Raw genomic sequence first — 13,415 nt, 5'->3', positions numbered from 1 at the left:
TATTTATGATGATGGCCTGTTTAGGTTGAAAGTGGCTTTAATTACATCCCCTTCCCCCACCCCCGCTCCCCCATCCTTACTATCCACACTTCTTATCACACTCAGGCTGCTGGGATTTATACCAGTTGGACAGATGCACCCACTTTCTACTCTTTTTCTTCCTTTTCTGCTTACTTCCTCTGTGAGCTCAAAGTACTGAAAAGGCCTGCTCCTCTGGTTTGGTAGTAGGCTTTCCCAGTTGCTCCTGACTCCCACACAAGCCCTGGCAATCGATCTATGGTCCAGCCTCTGAGCAGATCAGTGTTGTCTCTCATAAAGTCGGTCTGTAAATATCACCTTGAGTCCTACAGTCTGGAGAAGCCTCCCGTCTACTGCTTTCTAGCTCCAGGTTTTTTAAGGTCCTTGGACCTAGAGAAGAGGGAGCAGGTCTGTATGTTGAATGAGGTTCCCTATGCGCAAAGCAGAGCATCACAAAACCATTTCCTACCCTTCTGTGTCTGCCATCCATTTCCCCTTAAATATCCCTTATCTCTCTTCTCTCTTCTTCCAATACAAACAACGTAGCAAATCAAGCACACCATTAGCTTCTCCATTAATGTGTAATGATTTCATGTATAGGGGAAATTGTTTCACTAGTTAGATTATAAGCTCCCTGAAGGCAAGAATCCTGTCTCCTGAAGGATAAGCCTTCCAGGGTCATTGTATCCACCTCTGTATCTCCCACGCTGCAGTGTGCCCAGCAGGGCCTCTCAGTACCTCATAACTTGCCCAAGAACAGGCAGAGGAGTTTCTGGCCTGCTAACACTAGTTTGCAGGAACAAAGGAATCCAGGTGCTCAGGCCAACAGTTAACGTTGCCCGTGTCTGGGGCCCTGTGCAGGGCAGTCATTGCTCTGCAAGAGGCAGCATTCCCTTGTCCTACTCCCACCATCACAGTCCTTACAAGCACCTATCCTTCCTTCCACTGCCAGGCCTGCAGGGACAGTTCTACGCAGCAGCAGAAGCTTAATAGCCTCAACAGGCTCCAAAAAGGCTCAAGAAGCACAGCCTAATCCCCCTCCACAGAGGATACTCCAGGAGGGACAGGACTTGCCCCAGATTACACAGTTGTGTGTGGACCCACATCACAACACCATCTCAGTACCCAATTCTCCTGCCAAGCCCACCCATTCATCTCCTGGAGACTTCACAGGCCTTCAAGACCTCAAATGATGTCTGAATAAGAATTAATATATTAAGTGTGAGCTCTGTGGATTTTCCTTGGGATATGTGGACAAGGCTTTCCTTATCTTCCTTTTTCTTTCAAATGTCACCACAGGGCACCCTGTCCTCTCCCCTCATCACCTCCCATGACCCTCCTCAACAAGAGCCCTGACCTAGACCCCAGGAGAAAAATCTAGGGTCCTATACTGATCGTGATCAGAGCAGTGGTGTGGGGCCTTTACCTCCCACTACACCAGTCCAAAATCCTGGCTATACTTTAAAAACTGAGGGCCCACATCTGACCAGCACCCACCCGTGCCCACCCCTCACTGTACGGGGCACACCTTGGCAACCAGATTGCTGTGTCCCGGAGGCGGGTTCCACCCAGGCTGAAAATCTCCGTGATCTGGGGAAGAATTAACATCAGGGTCAACATGGCCAGTGGGGCTAAAGCAAGGTCAGGGCAGGGTGAGGTGTCCCCCAGCACTGACCACGGGTGTGCCAGCCCCTCCTGCCTCCTCCTCTGGGGCCAATTCAGAGGCGGAGTCATCTTTGTTCTCCTCCTCCTTGTCCTCCTCAGGGTCAGGTGGCTCTTGCTTCACAGGTGGCAGGCCTGGGTCTACTGCCTGGGAGAAGTGGGAAACGGGCAGCTGTCAGAAGGGCAGGGCTGGCCTGAAACTCTCTCTATCAGCCAACCTGTCACCGTGCTGACAATCCCACTGCTGTCACACTTGAGCCCAGAAAAACCATCTCTCTGCCTACAAATCTTTTGCATTCCTCATAGATTTCCATTCTTCTGTTAGCTGGGCAGCAAAGCAGGCAAAACTAGTTGCCTGGGGAGGATGGGGCATCTGTCAGACAGGCGGGATAATTCTGTGAGAGGATGTAATCAGCACACGTAACTACTTTGCTCAAAGAACCATCATGGCTCACCATCAGTCTGCTCACAGACCACCCATCACAGACCCCCACCTTGCTGGGGCAGCCAGGCAGCAATACAGGAGAAGTCAGGATGGCTGTGCCCGGTGTCCAGTCTTCCAGGGCATCCGCCTTCTCTTGCTTCACCTGGGGTAAGGCCACAACCCAACTCAGGCCAGGGCACTGGGCCTCCTGTGTGAAGCAGGATTGCAGCAGACTTGGTCCCAGCTTCCCAGCACGAGGCTGGGCAGGGTTGGGAAGGGCAGGATAAGGTGGGACCCTCACCTGCAACAGAGCTTCTGTGGAAGCTGGGGCCGGGCCAGGCACCTGCACAGGACTGCTTGCACCCTCCCGTAAGAACACAAGGTCGGTGCCAGGTGGGGGCAGCACAAAACCACTGCCCGCTTCCTGCTTCACTGGAGTCTGGGCATGGTCTGGTCGGGCTGTGGGTGTGACCAAGGGAGGCTTCAAGGTTTGACCCAAACAGGGCCTTCGAGTAGAGCCAGGCCTCTTTCGACGAGGGTAAGGCGGGGGCGGCCCTGCCCCATCCTCAGACTCCGCCCAGACACTTGGCAGGAGCCGCTTCTGTAAGGAGAAATGGGGTGTTATGACCACCTGGTTCAATGACCAACCACACTACTCTGCCCTGATCAGTGTATGCCTGCTAATCACCCCCATCAGTACCAGTACAGAATCTGCTTATATATGAGTCCCCCGCATCATCAAGCCTGCTAGTCTCCTGTGGGCAATGCCAGTGCCACCCAGATTCCTCGCTTATCCCAGGACAATGTCTGCTAATTGCCTGCCAAACCCATGGCCACACCCATTGCTCTGAAGCTGCAGGACCTATCTAGCCTGTCCCCACCCACCTACTAGGCCTGCCCACCCTTCCCAGGCACTGGGGGGGGGGGCTGCCCTATTTGTCCCCACTACCTGACCCTTCCTGCTGCACCCACCATAGCAAACTGCAGGCACTGGCGCCAACGACACTTCTGGCGCTTCTGGTTGCTGCCCCCAAATTTGGGCTTGTCACAGCAGAAGTCGCAATGGCCACAGTCCATGCGCCGCAGGCAAGCTGCACAGGCCCCACACTTGCGGTTCTGCCGGCGGTTTGTGTAAGGCTGCTGGGGAACAGGGAAAGGAGGTTGCTGTCACTAAGACAATTATAATGTTGCTCCTGTTACTTTCCCACTAGCCTGGCTGGAGGGAACTGGTTGCACACTAGTCTTAGCCTGACTCCCTACTAGTCACAATTCAGTGCCTTCTAGTCCAACACCAGGCACCATCACTGCACCAGATGGCCCTCGATACAAGGATCGTAGCTGCTCCAACACAGTATCCAAGATAGGCACCAACACCATGTCCTGGACTCCTGCCTCCAGCAGGATTTTGTTGACCCTCTATTAGCTCCCATCACTGCGCCTGCAATGTCTGCTTATCTTATGTGAACTTCAGTCTCTGTGCCAGTTTTTCCTTTATTAGCTCCACCAGAGTGTTGGTTCATCTGACTGTCACTGTCACTGCACCTGTTGATCCCATATTAATCCCTCCCCCATGGTCTGCTTATTGCACACTAGTACCCATCACTGAGCCTTACTATTCCCCTATTAGGCACACTGCAGCATCTGCTTCTTTGGTGTTAAACCAAATGCCCTGGGAGAGTCTAGGCTTGTCCAGGTGAGGGTGAGACCACTCACTAGCTCATCCTCGACTACACAGTAATAGATGAATTTGGCAGGTGGTGAAGGGGGACTCTGGGGTGCTGCAGAGGCAAATGGGTGGGGTCAGGGCAGGTGGGTGAGGTTATGGTTGTGCCTTCCCCCTGCCCACCAGGGCCTCACCGGCTCTGGAGACTCTGGAGGTTGTGACGGGGGAGGTGGAGGCGGTGGCTGGGCTCGGGGGCGCCGCCGGGGAGCCACCTTAGCGTCGCAGCCTCCCCTGCGGCGGCCATGTTTACCCTGGGAAAAAGCCAGAAGGATACTTTAGACTTGATGGCACAAGGCAGACAAAGAACCACCTCCCTCCCCCTAGGAGTGCAGAAAGCATGCGTGTAGGACAGGCAGGCAGAGTGTGGGGTGGGGCACTCACAGCAGGGGGAGCCACAGCTAGGGGAGGGCGTCGTTGACATCGCTGATGGTGACGACGGAGACGGTGGGCAAGGTGCTGGCAGACAGGGACAGGTAGTTGGGGCCAGGGCGGTGAGCATGGGGTTGGGGAGAAAAGAAGACATGAGGTGGGCAAGGCCAAGTTGGAAGAAAGCAGCAGCAGCAGCTTTAATAGCAGAATGAGCTCTGCCCCAGCCCTGACCCCACCAGCGCTGGCCCCTCCAGCCTGACTCACCCGCAGGCAACGCCGCTGGACGCACCTCCACTGGCGCCTGAGACCGGGGCGGGGAGGGCGAAGGCAGACTCGACAACGGCCACAGTCCTCTCGGGTCTGACAGCCCCGGCATACTCCACACCCTCGGCTCTGCAGGGGGGCCGGAGGTGTGATGTATGGGGCCAGGGCTACGGGGCCAGGGCTGGGGTGAGCTTGGGCCCACCCCACCTGCTCGACTCACCCTTTCCACAATCCGGAGGCACCGTCTTCGCTCACACTTGCAGAAGAGCCCCGAGGCCACATCATGGGGCAACTGCAGAAGGCAGGTGGAGCAGGCCCCACAGTCTTCCGTTACCTGGCAGGCCGCACACTCCCCGCAGCCCACACGCTGCCAGGAATGGGTGGGGCAAGGTCACAGGTCCAGGCAGAGTGGCTCCAGGAGCACTGCCCCTCACGTTTCTGCTGACCCTACATTAGGCCCTATCACTATGTCTACTAGTCTCTCATCTGCCTCATCACTGTCTGATAATTACTGATGAGCCACCATCATTGAGGTCATAACAATGTCTACTGTTCCCCTGTTAACCTCATCACTGTGTCTACTGACAGCCCATTAACTCCCATTACTGTTGGCTGGCTACAGCCAGCTCTCTACAAAATGACTGACACCCTGTGGATCCAACACCTTTCCTTCAGACCCTCAACAGCCCCCATCACATCATTGCACACTTGTCAGGAGGAGGCAGGTCGTGCTTACCTTAAACTTCCTCTGCTCCCGGTTAAAAGCAATTCTCTGTGCTGCAGGGAGGAAGAAAGGAGAAGAGAAATATAAAGGGAGCATCAGATATCTAACTTCACCACTGCCTCTGCCCTGACATCTACCATTCAACCTCCAGACACTTGTGTCCTAGCCTGCTCCAGCTCTACCTCCCAGTGCCATAGGGGCAACTCACCTCGGCAGTCCTTGCACAATGTCTTGAGTCGCTGCCTTCGGGTACCATCCCCTGAGAAGCTGATTCCACAGTTCTCACAGCACCTGAGATGGGAAACATGGATGTGGGGCCCTGAGTGCACCCCTAAGCACAACCCTCATGGACTTGGCTCACTTTAGGCCAACACTCACCCAGGCGCAGGAAGTGACGCTGGGGCTGTGTCAGCATCAGCCTTGGTCTCATCCCCTGGGGCCTCCTTCCTGACCTCACTCTTCTGAGGTCCAACCTGACGTTTCCGAGCCTTGGCTGGCCTCGAAGGCTTCTTCCGCTTCCTGCTGGGGATGGCCACGGAATGAGAGGACTGGGCCTAGAGATGAGAGCAAGGGCAGGAAGAATGTAGGTCAGTGGTGGATGTTAGGTGGCTCAGCCACCCCTGCTTCGGTACCCCTCACTGTATAGTACCTTGGGTGCTGGATAGCACAGGATGCCTTGTTTGAAGTCAAAGAGGGTGAGGTCGCATGCAGGGCCCAGGTACCGGGTCAGCTCAACTTTGCTTCGGATCCTGTCTCCTGTGGGGCTGGGGGTGGACCAACATGTAATGGTACATAGGTGGAGCAACTGCCACTCCACCCACACGACCCTCCCACTGGGCTGGCAAATAGGTCTGCAGAGCTGGTGGGATATAGGAGGCAGCCTGAGATCGGCCTATGAACCCTGAACAGGCCCTACTGCAACTAACCCTGAACAGTAGGAATATAAAAAGGGTATAAATACCAGCATGCATACAAACATTAATGAATAATATAAACATAAGTGGATATGCATGTATTTATAACAGGTGCTACTAGTGGTATTCTATGTAAGTGAAAATAAACACAAATAGGAACGCAAATGTATTAAATAACATGTAACTGTGTTAGCATTACATACTAAATATGTAAACAAATAATGAAAACTTATATAAGAAACAAGCAAATGTTTTAAATACAGCTGGCCCTTGAACAACGTGGGTTTGAACTGCACGGGTCCACTTATACACAGATTTTTTTCAATAAACACATTGGAAAAATTTTTGGAGATTTGTGACTATCTGAAAAACCTCGAACCACGTAGCCTAGAAATATTGAAAAAATTAAGAAAAAGTTAGGTATGTCATGAATGGATAAAATATATGTAGATACTAGTCTATTTTGTCATTTACTAAAATAAAATATACATAAATCTATCACAAAAAACTAAAACTTATCAAAACTTACACACACAAACACTTAAAGACCATATGTGGCACCATTCACAGTCAAGAGAAACTAACAAATGTAAAGATGCGTATAACATCACAAATGCATAAAATTAACTGCAGTACACAGCGTACCACTATAATAATCTCATAGCCACCCTCCGTTGCTATTGCAGTGAGTTCAAGTGTTGCAAGTGTCTACTTAAAATGCCATGGAAGGCTAATCATCTCCAAGTGAGCAGTTTGTTTCTCTAGTAAATTGTACATCACAGTAGAAAGTGACCCCTTGTGGTTCTCACGTCATTTTCATTGTGTTTTGTGCAATATCGTAAGCCTTGAATATAACACCATGGGACCCAAAGTGTAGCTAGTGGTGCTGGAAGTGCTCCCAAGAAGCAGAGAAAAGTAATGACATTACAACAAAAAGTTGAATTGCTTGATATGTACCGTAGATTGAGGTCTGCAGCTGTGGTTGCCCGCCAATTCAAGATTAATGAATCCAGCGTAAGGACTATTATAAAAAAAGAAAAGGAAATTCATGAAGCTGTTGCTGCAGCTATGTCAGCAGGTGCGAAAACCTTGCACTTTTTGCAAAATATCTTTCTATCTCATACTGAAAATGCAGCTTTCATGTGGGTGCAGGATTGCTATAAGAAAGGCATACCTATAAATTCTAATATGATTTATTCACTTTGAGAAAAAGTGAATTCATTATATGACAACTTAAAGCAAGAGGAAGGTAAAGGCTCTAAAGCTGGAGAACTGAATGCCAGCAAAGGATGGTTTGATACTTTTAGAAAGAGGTTTGGCTTAAAGAAAGTCAAGATAACAGAAGTTGCTTGCCATCCAAGAGGCAGAAGACATTAAGAAAATCATCGAGGAGAAAGGATATCTCCCTGAAGAGGTTTTTAACATAGACAAAAGCGCCCTATTCTGAAACAACAACAACAACAACAACAACAACAACAACAACAAAACTGTCATAAAGGACACTTATCAGTAAGGAAGACAAATGAGCACCAGAATTTAAGACAGGAAGGGGAAGGCCGACTCTCCTGTTTTGTGCAAATTTGTCAGGTTTGAAATCAGGACTGCCCTTATTTATAATGTTGCTAATCCTTGAGCCTTGAAGGGAAAAGACAAACACCAGCTGCCAGTCTTTTGGTTGTCCAAGAAGCCTGGACAGTGGGAACCCTTTTTCTGGACTGGTTCCATCAATGCTTTGCCCCTGAAGTCAGGAGATACCTTGCCAGCAAGGGACAGCTTTTATAGTCCTTTTGATATTGGACAATGCCGCTGGCCACCCAGAACCCCATGAGTTTGACACCAAATGAGTCAAAATGGTCAACTTGCCCCCAAACACAACATCTCGAATTCAGCCTAAATCAGGGAGTCATAAGAACCTGGAAGGCTCATTACAAATGGTACACTATGGAAAGGACTGTCAACACTATGGAAGAGAACCCTCATAAAGAGAACATCATCAAAGTCTGGAAAGACTATGCCATTGAAGATGCCCATCATTGTTATAGAAAAAGCCATGAAAGTCATCAAGCCCCAAACAATAAATTCCTGCTGGATAAAACTGTCCAGATGTTGTGCATGCTTTCTCAGAACTTAGGACCAAGGCAGTCAACAAAATCACGAAAGAGCCAGTAGACATGGCAACAAGGTGGGAAGGGATGAAGGGTTTCAAGATACAGATACTGTATTTAGGAGCCAATAGATACCATACCAAAGAAATTAACATAAGATGACTTGATGGAGATGAGAGCAGCCAAACCAGGGACAGATGATGAGAAAGAAGACAAAGGAGTGCCCCCCCCAAAAAAAAAAAAAGACATAAGACAATCTAACAGAAGAGTTCCAATATGTAAGACTGCTTTGACTTCTTTTAAGACATGGACCCGTCTATGATATGGGCACTGAAACTAAAGCAAATGGTGGAAGAAAGATTAGAACTGTACAGAAACATTTTTGGAGAAATGAAAGCGCAAAAAAAAGTCAGACAGAAATTATGATGTAGTTCTGTAAAGTTACACCAAATGTGCCATCCTCTATGCCTCTCATTCTACCTCCTCCTTCTACTGTCTCTGCCACCAACCTCTCCTCTTCCTCCTCCTCAGTCTACTCAACATGAAGACAACAAAGATGAAGACCTTTATGATGATCCACTTCCACTTAATGAATAGTGTATAATCACTGGGCCATACAGTTAATACTTATTTATTGCGTTTGTGTGTATCTTCATGGGAAAATCTAACAAATGTACGACAAAGACTGTATGAGACGTTTTTGTGTCACCATCATCATTGCTCAAGTAGTCATCATATCCAAGACTTGAAGTGGATAGACTATCCTTACACAGACATAAGGTGAGTGTTATTTAATATAAAATTAATAATGTGTTAGTTTTCTAACTGATTTATAACTTTCAAAGAATATTTCTTGCTTTCAAAGAATTATATCACCATACAGTATGCCTCTCTCTGGTAAACAGAAAAACTGCCCATCATCACAGGTAAGTGTTTTTTTTTAAATGTAACAATATTTCCAACATTGCATTGTGAATACGATTATAATACTATATGCCATAAAAATTTTATAACAATTCATTCATTCATTAGTGTATAGGTTAGGCTACCATGAAATAATCGTATCAATTATAGCAGGCTACCATAAAGCAATCATATTGCTCCTTCTTCATTTCAATGCATGAACTGTTATACCTGTAAATAAATGTCAATTTTTCATATTATCTTTTCATTTTTAATGTCTGGTGTTAGCAATACGTATAATATCTACAATGTTTTGTATCATATAAGGTAATACTGATGTAGGTACTGACAGGCGATTCATCTTGAAAACGAAGTAAACTTACAGTACTGAAAAATACAGTCCTGTAATGAACTTTTTCTTTTTTATGACTTTTCTTAATAACATCTCCTCTAGCTTACCTTATTTTAAGAATACAGTACATAATACATATAACATACAAAATATGTGTTAATCAACTGTTTATGTTATTGATAAGGCTTCCAGTCAACTGTAGGCTATGAGTAGTTAAGTTTTTAAGAAGTCAAAAGTTATATGGAGATTTTTGACTGCACATGGGATTGGCGGCTCTAACCCCTGCATTGTTCAAGGGTCAACTGTATACATATAAATAAGTGTACATATAAATACAGATACAAATACATGTGTAAACAAAAATATGCAACTACATACAAAACAAAGTATAAGTAATTGGTGTTGGGAGATAATACTTCCCAAGTCTCATTTCTGCTTGTCTTGCAAGAGCAGACTGACCATCCTTTGTTATGAACTATCTTTTCAAGGATGTGTGTACGGCATCAGCCTTGGAAGATAAGAGATAGGGTATCCTCCCAGAGCAAAGGGAAGGCATCCTTGCTGCCATAATGTTATAAAAGACTGGATACCTTAAGATCAGGGTTTCTTTCCTACAACACAATCCACTGCACAGGCGGGTGCTAATTAGCCTTCTTCATGTCAGCCTCTGGGAATTGACATTCGGGGAACTGGCACAATAATGATGACATACTGGATACTGTTATTTCTGTAATAAACTAGCTTTCATCTCTGACCCAGGAGTCTCATATCTCCTACCAGCATCGACAAAACTGTGACATACCCACTTGTTAGCTTGCCCTAATTTAGGGTGAAATCACTGGCCCTTTTCAGTCCTTGATAATTGTACTTATAATTATAAATTGTTAATATGTAAGTGTACAACTAAACATTAATAAATGTAATTGTATTTATAATTTTACTATATTCCTCCAGGAAAACAGCAACTTGCACACAAAAGAAGTTCAAAAAAAGTACAGAAAATTTAATAAATATATCACTAATATATTCCAAAAGACCTTAAATCCTTTAATGTAACTTGTTTTATAAACATGTATGTTCATGTACTTATAGTCAGTTCTTATTATTCACCGTAATTATGTTCTATAAAGTCACTTTGAACACTGAATTAGTGAGTACAGAACCACTGCTCCTAGTGGAACTGCAGATTAAGTTCCTACAAGCCTCTGGTCATGTTTTTGTCAACTGATCAGTATGTAACCTTGTTTTATGTGCGTTTCTGTTTAAAGACACCCTGCTTAATATATCCCTCTTACAAATAATTAACTGCATGGTCTCTGAATGATTTAAAGCCAGGAGCTTTGGAAGCCATCTGTGTTATATACGTTTCTCTGTCAATGTCCATGTAAAACAAGCCAGTCTCATCAGCACTGAAAATCTACTCTTCTATATAACCCTTTTCCCATATAACACTTAGCAGGTGTTTTTTAAATTCTTCCGCAGACTCTTATCTGCAGAACCTGCCTCGCTTGCAAATTTAACACTTTTCATGATGTATCACCTTCTGAAATGTGCGAGCCAGCCAACAGTAGCTGAGACAGGCTTAACATTTTCCTAACCCTAGGTAACAGGACTGTCAATGTTCTTTACTTTCAGTCTCAGAACGCTGTCCACTACACTCTGGTCATCATTTCATGGATCCATGAATTTAACCACTTTCCACCTTTTCCTTAGCCTTATCACATTCTATAGATGTTTCTTTAGCGCTTTCTGGAGCAGCCTCAAGTACTAATGGGCAGATTTCCTCTTCTTTTTCTAGATATACTGCCTTTTTGATTCATTAACATTGAACTCACAGCCAACAGCACTGCAACTCATGCCTGAACAAAGCTTATTTAACATGAATTTTCTCTTTACAGCACATCAGAGACTTGCATTTAGAACACTAGACAGTACTTCAACACTACACTTGGGGGCAACTATAAACAGCAAAATCACCACTAAAAACTACAAAACTGCAGAAAACATGACACTAAGTAGACCTCAAAAAGGATACTTGTTTACAGTACAAGAGCTGAAATAAGAAAGCCTCATTCAACCTCAGGGCTGGGAACACATGCATCAGGAGACTTATTTTTTGCTGCTCTGGTACATATCCACGAATGACCGTGATAGCACAGTGATTATGACTTGGGGCTACAAACAAACTTTAGTGAGTAGGCACATTTATAAATATGAACATTGTGAATAAAAAGAATCAACTGTATATGCATAACTTAACCCCACCCATGATTTTAACCACACCCCCTGATTTCACCCTGCCTAACCAGGCTCAGCCCTAACCCCTGACTCTGTCCACAACCACCCAGTACCTCTGGTAATAGGTGTCTGAGCGTCCACAGGTGGCACCTGACTTGCGAAAGACCTCACGGCGCTTCCAGCCGGGGCCCAGGGCTGGGCAGTCCAGCCAGTCCTCAGCCATGGGGGCCACAGGAAGGAGCAGCGGCCTGCAACATGGAGGGAGCAGTGGGAGAAACTGAGGCTCTAGGAGGGGACATGTTGTGCCCCCAAGCCACACAAACCCGTGCTATCTATCAATGCTTGTTCAAGACCTAGGACCCGCCACAAGCAACCAGCCAATATAAAGAAGAGAAAACCCCCACCCCTACTCCATTCTTCCCTGTCCTGGGCCCAGGAGCTTATCATTCCACACCCTTCTTGACCTGGTAGCCCCATCCTCAACCCAAGGGCCCCTATCCTCAATGCATTCCTCACTCTCAGCGTCCTAATCCCCGATTCCTCCCCATCCTCAGCCTGAGAAATCTCATTCCTCCCATCCTCAGCCCAAGAGGCCCCTATACCACTCGTCCTTAGACCAAGGTCCCAGTACTCTACCTCAGAGTCCTGACCTTCCATTCATTCCCTTCCTTGACCCAGGAGTCACTAATTTCTCTCTTCCAGTCTTTAACACTCCCATTCTTTCCCTGTCTGCTGTCCTACTATCCTGCTACCTCAGTGTTATTGCCTCAATTTCTTCTGTCCTCTGCCAGAGAGCCTCCAACTCCTCCATATACTTGACCTTAACAGCCCCTCATTCCTTCTGCTCCTCAGCCTGAAAGCCTTCCCCATCTTATTTTCCCTCTGTCAGTGTTCTAAGCCACAATTCGTTCCCAAGCCCCCAGACCTCCCTATTCCTCTCTTCTGAAGCTAAAAAGTTCTCTTCAGCGTCCTCAACCTCCATTCCTCTCATCGGCTTGAGAGAACCTGATTTCTCCCTTCAGCATTCTGAACCCCACAGCCCATTCCTCTTCGTTCTTGGCCCAGGATCATGCCATCCCTAACTGTCAGCGTTCTGACCACCTATTTCTCATTGTCCTCCATACGAGACCCCCGCCCCTCCCCTTTGGCATACCAATGCCCCATTTCTCCCTGTCATCAGCCTGAGGGCCCCTCATTTCTCCCCCTTAGCGTTCTGAACCCTCATTTCTCTCACCTTAACCTGAGAGGCCCCGATATCTCCCCTTAGCGTTCGGATCCTCCCCCATTCCTTTCCGTCCTCGTCCAAGATCCCGACATTTCCACCTGTCAGACTTCTGAGCCTCATTCCTCCCCGTTCTCTGCCTAAATCTCTCCATTACTCCCCTTCAATATTCCGACGCCGCCATTCCTCCCACTCATCGGCCTGAGGGCCCTTCATTGCTCTCCGTCAGCGTTCTGAGTCTCAATTCTTCCCCATTCTCTGCCTGAGCGGTCTCCATTTCCAACCCCACAACTGTCTCACCAGCTCGGCTCCCGGCAGGTACCTTCCGCCGCTCTAGGTCCGCGGACCCATGGCGAGGGTCCCGCCTCTGACTCCCGCCTTGCCCAGCTCCTCTTCTTCCTCCTCCGCAGCGGCTTCCTCTAAAGCGGTAGCTGTCGCCTCCGCGGCGGTTCGTTGCTCCAGGAACCGGAAATCCGCTGTCCATCTCTCGGGCTCCG

At 47.4% G+C, this 13,415-nt stretch overlaps 1 protein-coding gene across 50 annotated transcripts in view; it reads right to left on the bottom strand.

The window, feature by feature from the left end:
- The window catches only part of LOC102534008 (methyl-CpG-binding domain protein 1), a 19,827-nt gene extending 6,412 nt beyond the window's left edge, over nt 1–13,415 (bottom strand). For 5 of the 50 annotated variants that reach the window (XR_012065739.1, XR_012065740.1, XM_072952236.1 and 2 more), the window contains exons 1-16: nt 13,219–13,415; nt 11,810–11,944; nt 7,056–7,119; nt 5,834–5,948; nt 5,563–5,738; nt 5,393–5,475; nt 5,197–5,237; nt 4,681–4,827; nt 4,461–4,589; nt 4,209–4,283; nt 3,962–4,078; nt 3,077–3,244; nt 2,406–2,705; nt 2,175–2,312; nt 1,694–1,828; nt 1,547–1,608 (exon numbers count right to left, since the gene is read on the bottom strand). Coding sequence is in view for 33 of the 50 variants with exons in the window: in XM_072952236.1 (XP_072808337.1) it covers nt 1,547–1,608; nt 1,694–1,828; nt 2,175–2,312; nt 2,406–2,705; nt 3,077–3,244; nt 3,962–4,078; nt 4,209–4,283; nt 4,461–4,589; nt 4,681–4,827; nt 5,197–5,237; nt 5,393–5,475; nt 5,563–5,738; nt 5,834–5,948; nt 7,056–7,119; nt 11,810–11,944; nt 13,219–13,402 (2,069 nt within the window). In the remaining 17 variants the exon portion in view is untranslated. Of the gene's footprint in view, nt 1–76; nt 409–1,546; nt 1,609–1,693; nt 1,829–2,174; nt 2,313–2,405; nt 2,706–3,076; nt 3,245–3,961; nt 4,079–4,208; nt 4,284–4,460; nt 4,590–4,680; nt 4,828–5,196; nt 5,238–5,392; nt 5,476–5,562; nt 5,739–5,833; nt 5,949–7,055; nt 7,120–11,809; nt 11,945–13,218 lie in introns of those variants that run through there. The other 45 variants (XM_072952238.1, XM_072952237.1, XM_072952240.1 and 42 more) reach the window with 35 other exon arrangements.

Source organism: Vicugna pacos, chromosome 30, assembly GCF_048564905.1.
Source record: "Vicugna pacos chromosome 30, VicPac4, whole genome shotgun sequence".
Lineage (NCBI taxonomy): Eukaryota > Metazoa > Chordata > Mammalia > Artiodactyla > Camelidae > Vicugna > Vicugna pacos.
The sequence above is the reverse complement of the archived record's forward strand: the minus strand, read 5'-3'. Positions and strand labels throughout refer to the sequence as shown.